At 40.2% G+C, this 17,239-nt stretch overlaps 1 protein-coding gene across 1 annotated transcript; it reads right to left on the bottom strand.

The window, feature by feature from the left end:
• Nucleotides 1-4,638: 4,638 nt before the first annotated feature.
• On the bottom strand, nt 4,639-16,985 carry LOC121614065 (carbohydrate sulfotransferase 15-like). Its single transcript, XM_041947836.1, has 8 exons — nt 16,858-16,985; nt 12,631-13,165; nt 11,597-11,936; nt 8,297-8,440; nt 7,276-7,432; nt 6,904-7,060; nt 5,675-5,822; nt 4,639-5,502 (listed from the first exon to the last, which is right to left on the bottom strand). Exons 2-8 carry the CDS (start codon nt 13,018-13,020, stop codon nt 5,312-5,314), a joined length of 1,527 nt encoding a protein of 508 aa, XP_041803770.1. The 5' UTR covers nt 13,021-13,165; nt 16,858-16,985; the 3' UTR covers nt 4,639-5,311.
• Between the last annotated feature and the right edge of the window lie 254 nt (nt 16,986-17,239).

Raw genomic sequence — 17,239 nt, 5'->3', positions numbered from 1 at the left:
GAGCAGCAATAACTAGGTTAAAAGTAAACATATAATGTGGCCTTACGATTGCAAAATCTTAAGTTAGTTTTAAATGCACAAAAAACTAAACTGATGGTGTTTTCTAAATCTTTGTCTGTGTTCATGTCTTGTGAGTTTTCCTTTTATTATAATTTGTATAGTCAAGCTTTGTTTTGTTTTTGCTAGTTATAGCCGAATTTCAGTTCTTTGTTAGACTGTTCTTTGGTTTTGTTTTATTTTAGAGTAGTGTTATTTTCTTCCGAGTTTTCAGGAAGTGATTTTTGATTCTGTTGTTTTGTTAGTTAAGTTCTCAAGGTCTTTCATAGCCGTTTGTTTCTTCCTCCTTCAGGAGCGTTTTCTGTTCTTTATTTTAGTCATTGATAATTTGTTTATAGTCTTGTCTTTGTCTATAGTCTTGCCACGTTTTGTGTTAGAGAGTTCCTTGTGTTGTCTTAGTCTTTTCCCCTGCTCCGTTGAGTTTGCGTGCTCTGTGTTTATTCATTGTTTCCCTGTGTTGCTTCGTTGTATGTATAGCCCTTGCCCCTAGTGTGTGTGTTTAATCATAGTTTCCTTAGTTGTGGTTTTTCTTTGTGTTTAATAAATTTAATTATTTGAACCAAGTGCCCTCGAGTCTGCATCTGGGTTCTACCCATAGCTTCCATAGTTCCCCTAAGTTCCCCGTAAATTCCACCTACCTGACAGACACATCTATTTGACAAATATGATCATGAAAATAAGCTGAAAAGTGCTCCTTAGTCTCAATAGCACATTTCTGTTAAGTAAAAAAGTGCAAAAACTGTCTTATAAGAATAAAAAGTAATGACAAAGGACATGTTGTAATAATAACATGTAATGTAATTATAATAAGTCATAATCATGGACCTATTCAAAAAATTGCAATATGAATCTCCACATGTTTGTAGCGTTACAATTATTAGAATGATTCAGAATCAGGTCTGATTCTCTGTCTGTTCAGAGTAGAGATGAACCGTCATATAATTGGATTAATTGGATTGAATCATAGTGCCAGATGTCTGCAATTTGCTGTTCTCCATACAGACAACCTTTTCTGCACAATGTGAATATGGTGCTACAATTTTTACTCATGTCCTATTTTTATATCAACGTCAGCAACAACGTCATTGTCATGCTGCTTTTTTTTTTAAAAGATGTTCAACTGTGTAAAGTTTTAATTCTGTACCAGACAACAGCAACTGAAGTGGAAATCTTATAAGTTACAACTGTCAGTGAAGAACAAACAGTTTAGCAGTGGACGCATACAAAAATAACAGTAAATGAAGGTGCAAAAGTTAAACAGACGACTGCATTATTTTCCAGTCAAGTAAGGGCTTTTGTAGTTGGAATGGCCAAGTCTGTTGACAGGTTGGTTGTTTTTCACTCGGCAGTTATGTTGCTAAAGGGCCATTAGTATTTTCTGCAAGCTGTCTACAGTAACAACTCAATTATAAAGCTTTTCAAAAAGATTTTTCTCTTGTTATATCTGTTGCAGTTTGCTCTGTTGAAACCCAAAGGCCAGCCAGTTTTAATAAAACTTTCGCTCGACTATGTTTCCTCTGTGAACTACAGAGTAGAACAAAACTTGACCGAAGTGCTTTTGTTGCCTGAACCTGACCAGGATTCAAACTCTGGTGAAGAAGTGTGGCTTGTATACCTACCAAATGTAATTTGTCAGCTAACAACACTAGTTGAGAAAATCATAGAGAAAATATGAATCTCTGCAACATTATTATCAAAATCAAAACTATCAGCATAAAAGGAATGGTTTGGCATTTTAGGAAATAACGCGTATTTACTTCCTTGCAAAGAGACAGATGAGAGGATTGATGCCACTCTCATCTCTGTATGATAACGTTAAATGCTATAGCTAGCCTGGCTGGCTCTGTCTTCAGTTAAATTCGTCCTACCAGCATCTCTTCAGCATCTTCAGTTGCATCTCTCAGTGATTCACAGATCGATAACACTCAGATAAAAAATGGTCTAGCAACATTGACCACGTGACCACCAAGATCCATGTGATCTACTACAGTAAAATATTTAGTTCAAAACATGATAATAATCCATAGAAAGATGTTTCTCCTTTGAAAATAGCAATGTGCCATCTTCTACTTGTCTTCTGTTCCCGTTCTGAAAACGTATACAGAAGGACACTATCATGGCTCCAGTTACTTTATGGAGTCTCAGATTTCTAGGTTTTCTAGTAGTCTGACTTTTGATTTCTGATTTCGATGATAATAGCAATATCATGCACAGTTTGAAGGCCTCAATATAAAGATACATAGCCAAAATATTGGCATCAATACGTTAAATATGAATATAGATGGCCAAGAACATCTGTTGCAGTTTTATGTGGGTTATGTGCTGGAACCAGGAGCTCTGACTTCCTGGAATCTCTGTTGGTTGCTTAGCAACCCCGCAGTGATGACCACAATTCTGGCTAGCTGCTTCCCCCCTGCTCCTTGTCTTTATGCTAAGATAAAAAAAAAAAAAACAAGTAACATTTAATTCACATGACTTTTTCTGAATAAGAGCATTACTTCAGTGGTAAACAGATGATATGTTTAATGATGACCCATTACTATCCCAATAATATCCTTGAGGATGTTGAAGTTTCCCCTCTTGTTTCATTACACCTTTGTCTCCTTCAGTTCAGGTCCTGGCTAATGATTTGTATTCATTCTGTTCACCGCTGATTCACTAATCAATAAGTTGAGGTTGCTCCAAAGCTTCAATTGCCTTTTTTCTCTCCAACATGCATAATTTATCTCAGGTTTTCACAGAAGAGCCATACAGAAGTGCCAAACAAAAGGAGTGGGAAGCTATTTTTAATCAAAGTTTCAAAAATAAAAATTTTCAAAACATGAACTTAATTTTTTTAAACAATTATCACTGGTGGGAAAACTGGATGCAAAGGTATATTAGGATTCATGGGTTAGAGGAGGGAGATGTTTACCAGTGATGATGATGGTGTTTTTTTTCTTATGAGCTCCTAGATGTGAATTAGTTGAAGCTGTGGACACACACTCAGATGTGCTCCATACAATATCTTAAGTCCTTGATAAATTGAAGGAATGTCAAAAGGTATTTTATCTGTTTTTCCACAAGAGGATTATGATCAATATTACATGAGAGGCAATCAGCCAAATCTGAGTATCACTCTTTCTTCAGTCATCCATACCAGACCAATCACAGGCACAGCACAGGCCCTCCTCAATCTCTAATGTCTGATTTTCTTTCCTCAATAAGAGCATGTTGACAATGACAGAGGCAAAGTGTCACATGCAATCAGAATGCCGTTAAATGAAACAGGTTGTCAAACTATCAAGTCAGGCACAGTTAAGGGCTTCCATCTTCTCAGATGACTGGGACTCAGGGCACGACTGTAGAAGTGTTTAAATGAGTGATTCATCTGTGCTACCTGTGTTGTGTTTAAGGTGTCCGAGGAGCCTGATTGCAAAGGCCAACCAGATGTAGAGCACCTGGGTACTCCCAGCCCTCAGAAAGACTCTTCTTCCCCACCTGCACCTGCAATGTCATTTTGCTTTTTGTTTTCACACATTATTCACACACATCCACACAGACACTACTGGTGCCACTGAACACACCTCACTTCCAAGTTTATCTCTTGGTTTATTTATTGCAACATGGTATTCTCATTAAAATATAGTATAATGGCGTATTTGTATGCCTACATGGATATATAGGTAGATTAATGTGTGTATGCAAGAAAAATGTGTTTTCTTTTTACACTGCACTGTTTGGGGTTATAATTATTTATGACTGCTTATAAATATAATTATCATGACCACCTGAAAATTTGATTATGGGCTCAATCTGGTGGTCTGACTGTCTGCTTTATCATTAAACTCCCTCTCTCTCCCTTTACTACACCATCTCTTGTTCACAAACATCGCTATGCCTCCATCCTCCACCACATCCGTCCCTCGCCTACCCACTCTCAGCAGATGAAAATAATCCAAATGCCCAAATTTCCCCCGGCTGGGGATAAATAAAGTTTTATCTTATCTTAGTTATAATGTATTTGGTTTGTTAAAATAACCATAGAGAAACTTCATATTTTATTATTGCAATAAGCCTGATGATGTGTGCCCATCAGGACTGAATCACAGATACATGAAACTGAAAAACATAAATCATAATTTTGTGTGGGCAGGCTGAAACAGCCACCCTCATATTGACCTGTGTCATAACACTGTGAAATATCACAATAAGGTAAACAGGTCTGTGGAACGGATGCTGAGTTACTGGACTTATGATCTGTGTTTTAGTGCCCTCTTGTGATTAATTCCTCATATGAACACAATGTCACTCAAACACCATCATTTAAACAAAATCTTCTCAGAATTGCCCTTTTTGAATGTTTTCAGCTCGGACCAGCAGGTTTCCCCCTTTAATTTAGCTTTACTGCTGTTAAAATACTTATTATACAACGTCTGACAGTGTCATATATACTGTATCTATGCATTGCTATGAGCCATATCTGATGTGTACACCAAGTGAAATATTCACACCCAAGACTGCTTGTTTTGTATCACTGCATCCTTTAATCACATGAAAGTCTTGTATTATGTGCATCATTTTTAGCACATTTCCCCAGAATTCAGCAAGACATGTTTGGAAAAAAAAGGGGAACGTGTTAAACCACAATGAACAATGTTCAAAAACCAACCACAATTCAAGGCAACATCTTCAAACAGCATTTTTAGTATGACCAACCATCCAAAAGCCAAAGACATTTAATTTACAATGAAATTAAACACAGAAAGGCAACAAAACCTCACATTTGAGAAAGGGGAGACAGAGGTTTGCTTGATAAATATAAGTGAATGATCAAATTGTTTCAGGACCACTTTGAGATCTCTTCTGGAATTTAAGTTCAAACAGTTTGCAGTATGAGTTTGTACTGACTCACCCACTGCTGGATCAATGAGGTTGGAGAGGTTTTAACAATTAGTATTTAAATATCTCAGCTCTCAATATGTTCCTTGATGACTTTCCACAGATCCACTGTGTGCCCAAACAAGTGCAGTGATTATAAGATGTACCCCTTTCAAGTGAGTACTGTGTTGTTTCAAGCGTAAATTACTTTGATTTAATAATGAACGGGACAGGGGATATTTCTCTATATAAAAGGTCAAATCACAGTACCATCACCACATGATTTTCACCACAGTCTTGTCAGCAATAATGATGTGAACATTATCCACATGTGTGGATTAATGAATTTAAGGGTTTCAAGTGTTCATTCACAGCCATTCACACTCATATCCCTTCAGGGGTAACTCCAGAGGAAGGCGCTGTTGTCCAACACACTGGCCAGTTTACGGTTGAAGGGCTGGTGAAATTCCCTGAGGAGGTCTCTGGTGGCTGGAAGCATAGGACCTAGTTTCTTGTCCTTCACCCCCCGGCTGTTTGCCACATGGTTTTTCATCACTTCTTCCTCCAGCTCCACTGACAGAGGACCTGCAGGGAGGAGGGGAGGTGGGAGTCCAGTTCAATACAAAAGTCAAGACTTGAGGGAGAAACAACCAGATAAATACAGGACGCAGCCAGGAAGATATTGGCTATTTTTTCCAGAAATTTAAAAGATTTTAACATGCAAACAGCATGTTACTGTAGCTTTTTGGATGCTTACTTAGACCCAGAAAATCAAAAGCTTTCTGTAATGTCGCTCTCTTGTCGGCTGCATAGTCCTCCAGTCGTAGAACTAGAATCTGGTCCCGATGGAAAACACTCAGCCAGTCCAGTAAGAAGACAACATACAACCCCGCATGAAGCTTCACCTGTGGGGAAAAATCAAATCATGTCAACATCCCAAATGTCCTGAGGTGAGAATATTTTGTCAAAGTCAACAGCAGACATACAGGTGGTGGACAAAATAATGTAAACAACATATGGAAATCAACTGGTAAAAGATAAAAAAAAAAAAAAAAGATTGCACATGGTTTAAGTTGGCAAATCGAAAAGACAAAAAAAAAAAAAAAAAACACGCAATTTTATTAGGTATAAGGATTTTCTGTGATATACTGTAGCTGATACCTATGTGCCACTAAGTACTAACAACTATGAACAGCACCTCATCGAGCAACACTGTTGTACTGGGTGACATGTTCCTACATTATGATGAGCATACTTACTGAAATGTCTTTTTATACACATGCTGTAATCAAATAGTTGCAAACAAGCACAGTATTTAATCCTGTTTGTTTACTAAAAGCTACATCTTATTTTGGAAATTATTTTTTAAATCGTTTTTCCTTTTTCTTATCCTTTTCAGTCATAAGAATGGGCTTTGAGCTGAGTGCCACAGAGTGGAAATCTGGAAAGAATTCAAAGTGAAATACTATAACACATTGTTGGATTTGTTCTATTAATTATAGATCATAGCAAGCCTCAGTCTTTAACCATCATTTTCCCCGTTCTGCACGTTAAAGTAACTTCATTACAACAACAGACCAAAATATTTGTGCAATATTTCTAAATTGCCGGTGAATCAATGAAAACATTCAGTGTGTAGTGAACAGGTGCAAGAACTTCACAACTGATACACACAGAAACAATCTGTCGGCTCATGACTGATAAAAAAAACACTGTTAGATGTGCAGGGATGTTTCAGCATGCTGAAGGTCGGACCAGTGTAGAAAAACAGGGGATTGTTTTAGGGAAAATCCTGCATAGCATACCTTTAATTCATGGTTATTGGTATATTCATTTACAACCACTTGTAGGACAGGTGCAAATTCCTAGAGAGGAAATTAGGTTGTTTGTTCTTGTGTGTAACTAAATATAGGTGTAAAAGTTGTAATTATTCTTAAGTATATTGATATTCAGACAGTTAAAAGTGAGAACATCACTTCATCTAACCGGCATGGCATCAAGGAGTCTTCTGTTGTGGACACAGGAACGAAGTGACCGCTCAGACAGACAGGATTGAAACAACTGGACAGACTTCATGGCCTTCTGATGGAAGTCCTCTACTGACTCTTTGCCCATCCTAAAATACAGGTAGTCAGAATAAAGCCTGGGAACAGGGAAAAAGAGAGGTGTAAGCCAGTTGGAACTATGAAAGGACATTTCACTGGATGTACAATAGAAATTTCTATTTAAAACAAATTTGTTCTGCAATAATTAGAAATCACAGGGAAATCCCCTGAGAAACAAAGCAAACTGTTTCACCACAGAAAGTCAAATCTGTGTCTTTTCAGGCAGATGGGTGGATGGATTTCTCCACAGTACCTCTCTACTGGATCTCTCAGGATGACAATAAGTTTGGCACCAGGCTGCAGTGCGTGGATGAAGTCCTGGGTCAGAAAACCGGGCTCTGTCTCCTTCCTGTCTCTGTGAACATAGCTCCAGACTTGGTTGTCCCACATAGTGGATGGACTGGCTTCAACTGTCAAGACAATCTCAGTGACATCTTGTGTAACAACAGCTCTTTAAAAGATATCGTGTGTAGGACTTAGGGGGAGCACTTGGCAAAGATGCAATATAATATTCATATTCATTGTGTTTTCATCGGTGTATAATCATGTAAAAGCAAGAATGGTTGTGTTTTTATGCCTTAGAGACATTTTATATCTACAGAGATAAGCAGAGTGAGCGAAATCTTCTTATTCATACTATATCATTTTCTTAGAATAAAATCTACAAAACCAAGCTAATGTTGTGTTCAATTATACTTCACTCCAAAAAGGTAAGGAGGAGGAGCACATCAGGCCAACCAATCAACATCAAGGGATCACTTAGTTATCAGCTGAAGACTGAGATCAGCTGATTAATTGATTCCAGCCTGGTGTGTTCCTCCTTGGTTGGAATGAAAACTTGCAGCCACGCGGCCCTTTATGGAACCAGTTTGAGATGCCTGTGTTAGAGGTTCTATGTACACTTCTAAAGACACTGTTTCCTTTGACCACAAAATATCTCAAGTAAATATCTCACTTCAAAGTACCATGTACTTTCACCTCTCATACAAGACCCATTGCACCCATTCACACCATTACTCATGTGACCATGACAACTGACATGATGGCTGGGTGTTACCTCAGTGACTCTCAAGATGTTGAAATATCCTGCAATAGGATAAATGACTGGGTCTGGGTCTGGATGAGAGGCAAAACATAGGACCAGCAAGTGGAGTTGCCTATTTATGCACTTAGAAAAACCAAGAGTACTGTAAGTACCGCTTCTAAGGCCAAACCCACAAATGGAAAATATCCCCCCCCCCCCCCCCCCCCCCCCCCCCCCCAAACACACACACCTGTTACGAACTGGGTCATGTGGTGGTCTCCAGATGAATTTCTACTCATTTCTTCTTGGATGTGTTGGGCTGCCACGTCAAACAGATCCAGGTAATCTTCCACAGGAATAATTTTCTTGAAGCCATCTTTGACATGGGTATAACCTGCACACCAAGGTACACCAAAATATCACTCATTATATACTCTTTATTTCACCTATTCACCAGAAAATCCATTTCATGGATTGTATAAACCTTGATTCAGGTTGAACTCGCAGATTAGCAATTTATCTCAAGAACTGGACATTTGTATACTGACAAACTGAAATGTATTGTTGTAAAATATACCGGAGACAGTAATTGCTAGCATGTTAACCCACTCTTGCAGGTATGGGAAGAGTGTGACTGACTGCAGGAGAAGAAACCCTGCATGCGCAGCTCCAGTCAGCCCAGCACAGAGCTGAGATTAGGCAAAAGGAAACTCAGGGCTACCAGGTAATCACAGTCCAACAGGTCTCCTTCAGGACACATTCAGCCAAACCCTGGTCAGAGAGAGCCCAGTCAACCTTGACAAGCCCAATCAGCTGTGCTGTGAACTAAAGGATGCCTGCAAGAGAGAAACAGCACTGCTTCTGAAGCTCGAAGACACCCGACGGAGCGGCTGAGCCATTAGCGGTGCAGTCTCTGATTTCATTGGACCAAACAGCTATCAAGTGCCCCTCTTGGTTCCACTGGATGCAGAGTGCACCTCAGTCTGCCCTGAGCTGTGCAGACTCACGTTTTGACAGGACAGGGTCTCCACCCCAGAAGAGGGATAACTACTTCCATTCCCCTAGAGGCAGAAGTGGCTTCAGGCCCCCATCCACTAGCAGGCTGTAAACATCATAGTTCACCCCCGGAGCCAGCACTTTGACCTAAGCAGTTGAAAAATCAAACATTGATGACTACCTAGAGAATACGAGTATTGCCTGATTTACCTCATGCTTCATTGTGTGAGACACTTAAGCTTGTTTGGAAAACCACGATGAGAAGCTTCCATGTCTGTCCCACCTGAGAGCTACTCACCACTCTGTCAAGTCTCTTTCAAGTTCCTGTTCCTGCATAACCTTCATGAGACCATATGATACAACGTGACAATGCACTGCAGGACTGGTAACTTCACCATGCAGGGAATCAGGAAGTATGCACAGCTGGCATTGGAGAGGCGCACATGCCCTGTTAGGAAGTACAAAGACAATGCCAAGGTTTTGGGAATCTAAGGCCTGGAACACGCCAATTTAGCACATGAAGACAAAGAAGTGAAGCAGCCTCAGAAAACTTGTCTACAATGGTTAGAATGACTATATTACTTGGGAACAACTTCAACTTCACCACCAACAGCTCCCTATCACACAGGTCGTAGTTCCTCTCAGCCACTGTTAACTTCCTGGAAAAGAAGGCACAGGGGTGAAGTCTGATCAGCATTGGACCGTTTTGAGAGAACTGCACCTACACCAGTATCAGAAGTTTCAATCTCTACCACAAATTGTAGAGCGGGGTCAGGTTGGATAAGGATTGGAGCTAATGTGAACAGCTCCTTCTGGAGAATTCAGCAGTAGGACCATGAAAATGGCGAGGAGGGAGAAGCTAGATTGGTTAACGGCGCCACTATTCTGCTGTAGTCACCGGTAGAAATTGGCAAAGCCCAGAAGGCACTGTAGCTGTTTGTTTTCAGGGACTGGACAGGCTGAATTTTCTCTGGATCGGGGTTGACTTGTCCTCTAAGAATGACATACCTATGGAAAGTTACTGATGCTGTGTGGAATTTGCACTTTTCTGCCTTGACAAAAAAAGAAAATTGCTCCTGACTCCTACAAAAAAAAAACAAAAAAAAACAACGTCAACCAGATACACAAAAATGAAACGGTTGAGAGTCTCCGATCCAGCTCCTTATGCGGTGTTCCGCATCCCTGCAGTACAAGCACAAACCTGTCTGTGGGCGGTGTTGTTGCTCTTCATGAGACAGGCAGACTCTCTCTCAACTGCATGGGCTCCTCCTGTGGGGAATGGGGTTTCCAATGTTGGCATCTGCCGAACCAAAGAGGAAGAGGAAGCTACTGCATGGGGGGAGAGAGGAGGAGCTGGAGGATTTCTCTCTGTCGTTCTGGTGTAATTATCCAGTCTTGCCAGTGCCTAAAATCCTGAGGGAATGCCCTGTGCGCAAGCACATCCAAAAGCTTCAAGACAGACTGGATTCCCTCCTGTTTGCGCCCCCATGCTTTGCACATCTGTATGCGACCATTCCACAGGCTAACCCTGTTCCTTTCAAGGAGTAAGCCTGTTAACCTCTAACCACCTTTTCCTGTTCTTCTTCCTTCATTTGTTTTGTTATACTTTTTCTCTTTGATGGTATCACCAATGGTCAAGAGCATAAGACTGTACTAGAGTTAATGCATTGTTTACCCATGAGTTGAGTTGTCTTTGATGTATGTAGATGTAGATAGAAGTCATCTGCCCAGATGTTGCCTCAATGTCAGTCCCAGAGACCACCTCTGTGAAACTAAACTATACCGACTGTTTGACCCCTTTCCATTCCCAGGAACACAAGGACTGTGTAACCCTGAGGCTCACCACATGAACTGTTCAGTCCTTGGGTTGCGTCAAAGATTGTGGCTAGTGCTCCACTCTTCAGACCAAAGAGGGGAATGTTCGGACCTCACCACATGTTTGAACAAAGGCACACCTGCATGTAAAGTCAGAAGCCACAGATGGCGGAATCTGAGCCGAGTTTGCCTGCTGGGTTTCTGTGCGATAAAGAGTTATTGTGTTGTTCCGTGGCAATTAGGATGTCTCTCTGCTTCGCATTGAGGGCATTTCTCTTTCGCTCTTTTAGTAAAAACACTTAGACTTGCCTTTACAGGCATACACATAAATGAACATTAAAGGTGCAGATAGCGGTGGTACAATAATAAACATTAAGATCATTGTATCAATGACTATCATTATTAACTAATAACCAGACCTGCTCCTATTAAACCCCAACATTGACTTTTTTACTGTAAGAAAATTCTCACATTGGAGATCCCAAGAGAGAGAGAGACAATACATTGCAACTGTTTCTTGTTTGAACGACCAATTGTTAAAGCTTGAAAGCTATTCTAAATTAGTGTATGTAGTCTATTACCCGTTTCTTTTTTCTTTTTTTTTTGATTATTTCATTATTTTCCTCACATAACTCTTTCAACCCATCCACGAGCTACAACAAACTTTTCATCAGAACATTAAAAAACAACAAAAAAAAAAAAAAAAAAAAAAAACAGCATCCATCCCCTGATGACTCACCAAAGCGTCTCCTGGTCCACCACTGTGATTCTTTTATAATGCTGTACTGGACCTCTGGATGCATTTTCAGCCTGTAGTACAAGTCAGTTGTGCCACACTTTGGTTGGCCAATGATGTAGAAGTACGGCAAGCAGCGCAAACGAAACAGTTTGCCGTCTCTGTGTTGTAAGTGCTCGTGGAAGTTTGGCCTCATTTTGTTACACAAACTCTTGTACTTCTGTACAAACAGACAGTAGCGGTTATCCCTGTATGGATCAGTGCTGCGTTCACTGGAGATCTCCTCATACCAGCAGGGGCTCTTGACACCGGGCAGGAAATGGCGAGGAATTACAGAGAACAACTGCAGAGAGGAACAGAACAATATTAGACAAGACAGAAGGTGGACAAAATAACAAATACTGTACAATACAGAGTACCCGGTTGTTAAATTATTAATTGGACAAGGATATTATGTTCCATTCTTGTTCCCTCAGGGTTTTCTCAGAACAGCAGCTATTTTCACCTTGAATTCAAATAATTTACATACAAGTGGTTGCAAGTTCATCAAAACATCCATAATTTAGGGCCACAACATGATTTTGCAGCTTTGCAACTGATCATCAGCTTCAGTATGAGGCCACTGTTAGTTGCTGTGAAGTGCATTATTTTGCTTTGATATTCATATGTCTAACACTGACACATGACACTAATTGTTATTCAACTTAATGACTGTAACACTGTAATTGATTTCCAGTGTACGTGTCAGAGCTGCTCTTGCTTTATGCCATAAACATGGCAAAATTATGTAGGATAACATGGAAGAGTATGATGAACATGCACCAAACACAGGAGAATTACAGGATATAGCACAGAGCAGTCTTTAGCTTGAAAACCATAACACTGAATCAACACCTGACATGTACTTCAGCAAACAGGTACTAAACTGAGGGGTTGATTGTAAGGTGTTTGTCAGTGTCCTACTGAATCATTCGCATAGTTGGTCTTGTGATTTACAGCAAAAACCAGTTCAACTATTTATCCACAGACTTACGTACATGAGGGTCCATTTCAATGACATCCTTTTCATCAGGCACCTTCCTGGGTGTGTATTCCAGTTTGGAGTTAATGATCTCCACCAGCTGTTTCATGTCTATTAAATTGTTTTGAGAGGAAACTTTAGCTGCTGCTGTGTTTGACTGGACGACCCCAGGCCTGACCTGATCGGGTGAGGTGGTGAAGGGAAGTCTTTTCTTGTCCCACGTCAGGTTGTAGGAAGCAATGATGAGAAGCGTCAGTGTCAAGACCACCAGGAAGCAAACCACTCTGGCTTTTGAAAAAAACCTCCCCAGACAAGTCAATGACAACAGGAGTCCCCACTTATGATCCAGAGCTGCAGGCATGTTTGTTTGCCAAAAGTAAAAGAAACATAGAAGCACCATAAACATGTACAAAAAGGATCAGGGAAATGATTTCATTGCTTCATCTAGAGGAGGTTGTGTGTCCTGATGTGTCCATTCATCATAGTCTTTAATCTTCAGGTCATCATTTGTCTTAATGTCTTGCATGCTCCCCCATCTCCAGCAGGGCCTCCTGGAAATCAGAACCACTTGTTAAAACATGGCGCACAGCTTTTTTTAAGTGACTATATTTAAGTTCACTTATTCTTTCACCAAAGCTGCAGTGTACTTTCTTTTTAAGTATTACTCAGGTGTAGATGAATAACACAGTACACAGATCAAGTTCACACCAGAATTTACAATAAATAGTACTTACAAAACCCACGAGTGCTATGTAATATGATATATACAGTGAAGTGAAAACCAAATCAGCAAATTTAAACAAATCTAAATTCAAAGCACAATAGTGACGTCACTGGACAGGAGCTATAACAGGAAACAAGACAAGCGAACGAATACTAAAGACTGAAGAGGACACCAAGGGTAGGAGGACTAATTACAGACAAGACATAGCTATGGGACAAGAACTCAGCATCAAATTGAGCTAGGAAAAAACTAAAGTTACAAACAAAACTAATAGGACCAGCGAGAGAAAAGGGCTTACTGACAGAGACTGAGACAACAAAGGCATTAGATGCCTTTGTTGTTCTAATGACACGTTAACATGACTGATCTGGTATCAAAGCCTGAATGAGACGTTTCTCATGTTATTGGTGTAATGTGTCTGGTTGTGTCTTGGTCAGATTATCTGAAATCTTAAAGATCTGAGGCTATGCAACTACGAGCATAGTACCATCTACAGTACTTTCATGTGTTGTGTTTCTATCTTCTCCTATGTAGCCACTGTATTGGCAAATTTTTTCTCCTGTATTACTCTACAGTCTCCGAGGCTACAATAGCTCAGACTGGCTGCATTTCTATACTGAAAGAAAGAAAGTAGTTAGAAAGTAGAGGACTGACATATCCATCCACAGAGCCATGCTGCCAGTGTGGCTGAAAACCTTACACAAATATAATACTAAGACAAAATTCCCAAATGCACACAGATGTCTGTTTCTTTTCACAGTGATTTCAAGCCTCACTAATGAAAGTGGGGCCTAACAATGGTAATGCTGGTTTAGACAGTTTTTCAGTCTGTTCAACACCAAGTCACAAATCATAACATGTTTTAATGGATATTGATGGTCCCCAAATATTTATTCCTAATCAGTTTGTCAGGCCAAACTTTTCCACTTCTGGGAAATAAATTTCGAAAATAAATGTGCAGGTCGCTGTGGAAATTAGACAGCACAGCTATGCTTGGAAAGGATGATTGTTTTCCCCATTTTGAACACTTTCAGACTGGAAGGGAATTTGTCGAATCTGTGTGACTGGGTAAAACCATTTGATTTTATTCACAGACTGTTTTTATTGCTAACGACACTGTGACGTCAAGACTGCAAGAGCTGCGATTTCTGAAAATCTATTGCAGTTGAAATAAACCCAGGTCTTTTTTCTAGATCATTCACCTTCTCATAAAACCCACTCCTCTGCTGTTTGTGTATTTCATCAAACCACGACTGCAAGTTTTTCCCCATAAAAAAAACAGCTAGAAATTATATGTTTTGTGATCAATATTTTGAAAAAGTTGCCCACCCTCTTTTTCTTTTTTCTGTATCTTTATCTGGGATTTTTAACATTGCTTATCATCTGTCAACAGGCCTACTGGATAAAGCACAAGCTGGAGTCACAGGTGAATGAGTGTACCAAGTCCAGAGAATTGATTTTGTTGCCACAAAAACTCCTTTTTAAATTTTAGATGAATAATGCATTTTCAATATCTGTGAGGAAGATATATGTTGCTGATGCTCATTTATTCACTCACATTCATGTAAAGGATGATGAATAAATGACTGGATGAATTGATTAATTTTCATGTTATAATAAACCCAGCCCCGGATAAGCGGAAGACAATGGATGGATGGATGGATGATCCAACCCAGTGGGATTTCATGACATGTAAGTTGATATCAACACGACATGTATTTGTATTGGCAGTATCAACTAAAGAGTGGAAAGCATTATACAGGCTAGCAGGAAGGAGGACAAAACAGCATCACCAAGTCATCAACATGCCTACTCGCTCACTGTGAATTCTCTGGACAATGACCTGTGTTAGTCACACACTCGCTTACACAGACTTTGTACTCGGGAGCAGGTGAGGTCAAGTCTGTTTAACGGCACTTGTGTTCACACATACAGCTGCTCCAGGTAATGTCTGGAAAATGAGTGTAGCAGTGCATGTGTGAAAGGGGCTACAGTTAGGCTACTGATATTTCAGATCCATGCTCAGGGCCAGATCCTAATTTGTACAAACCTCAGTAAGAGATTCAGTTAGTCAGGCGGACTAGACTAGATACATATTCAGCCAAAAAACGTTGTGAAAAAAGGCCAACTTCCCAGAGCCCAAAGTGATGTCCTTCAACTGCTTGTTAAAAACCCCAAATCATTTCAATTATTATCATATATAATTATTATCATATGTAATAAAAATTATGTTCAAGACGCTGTAACCAGCATTTGTCATTTGTCATTTGTCATTTGTCAGATGCCAGACGGGTTGTTGTGCATTGACTAGATTTGTTCATTGAAATTCTATTTGCCGTGCTAAATGCATGCTCTTTACTCTACGCTATTCTGCCATTTATTTTATCCCTCTCTATTTACTCCTCAGGACAAAATGATACCAGTCAGCCTCAGCTCATTCTATGCTGCCGACACCAAGACAACAAATAAACAGCAAATGAAAATCAACATACTCACAGAGGTCTTGCACAGACAAAATGCTACATGATGTCTGCATGATTCCAGTTCTGGTTAGCATCAACGTTATGAAAGAAAGATGATCCAATGCTCCCACAATATCAGTTAGAGAACAGTCGGCTCCATGAGCCAGCATTAAGTTTATTTACTTTATTGATCCCAAGAATGGGAAATTATTCTCTACTTTTAACCAATCACTGGGGAAACACACACACATGCAACATGCATCATGCGGTGAAACACACACAGGAGCAGTGGGCTGCAATCAAGTGCCTGGGGAGCATATTGGGGGGGCCGGCTAATGGAGGGGGAGGGAATACTCCACCACACACACATTTTTCTCCAACCTCTAGGCCACGGCTGCCACCCTCATTCAGTACACACACATACTGTCACCTCTCCTGAAACAGGTTTTAATCATGCCTTCATGTCCTGTCCTTCATGTGTGAACACACCCTGTCCCTGTACAGTATGTTCTGTGACTGAGACTTGGATGAATTCCAGCTCTGAGAAATGAGAGGCACCAATCGGACAAAAAGAAATAAAACATTCAAAAATTAACAAAGGAAGTATTAACGGAAGAAGTATGTTTTTGGTCCAGCTGCCTTGAAGGCACTTTTTTCAGGAACGAAGCTTTCCAAGTAGGCAGGTAAAAGCTCAATCAGTGATACAGCTAAGAATTTGTTATTCAACAAGCATTCAGAGAGAAGCTATGAAGCTGGTCAAAAATACAGTCGAAAGATGCTGAAGGACTTTGGAACTTGGCAGACTTCATCAATACTTGCCTGCTAGCTGTGCCCTGGAAATATTAAGTTAAATATAAAATATAAATCTGCTTGACTGGGCAGCTTCCAGATAGAACCGCCATGTTTCAAAGGAAGGTCAGTAAAGACATTCCCAGTGTCAAGAGGTGAGTCGTGAACTGCTTGTGGACATTTGTCCAATGAGCCCTGTAACACACATCTACCTTCCTACTGCACTGACGAAGAACTGGATACCCACAAACCATGAACACACACCTACCTGTGAAACAGCCAAACACTGGAGTCACCAATCACAGATGAAGTCTCACCGCTCCTCTGTTGTGAAGCAGGTCTCTTTTTTCGTTAACAACTGTTTGAGAGCTTTAGCACCAAGACAAGTGATACCAGACAAAGAAGATGAGTCCTATAGTGTTCAAGCTTATTTAGGGTGGAACATCGTTGTCAGTTTAGCACCGGCCTTCAAACAGGTTTTGTGACCAGTCTGCCCACGTGTCATCACTCTGTACATGCTGTTTCTCTGCCATTTATATTTAGACGTCAGATGAGCTGCTGACTGCTTTCATCTATGGTATGCGTTGCTTAATTGCACTGGAAGGCTCAGTCAGACAAATGAAATGTGACCAAGGTAACAATTTTGGAGG

The sequence above is a fragment of the Chelmon rostratus genome, chromosome 11 (genome assembly GCF_017976325.1).
Source record: "Chelmon rostratus isolate fCheRos1 chromosome 11, fCheRos1.pri, whole genome shotgun sequence".
NCBI lineage: Eukaryota > Metazoa > Chordata > Actinopteri > Chaetodontiformes > Chaetodontidae > Chelmon > Chelmon rostratus.
The sequence above is the reverse complement of the archived record's forward strand: the minus strand, read 5'-3'. Positions and strand labels throughout refer to the sequence as shown.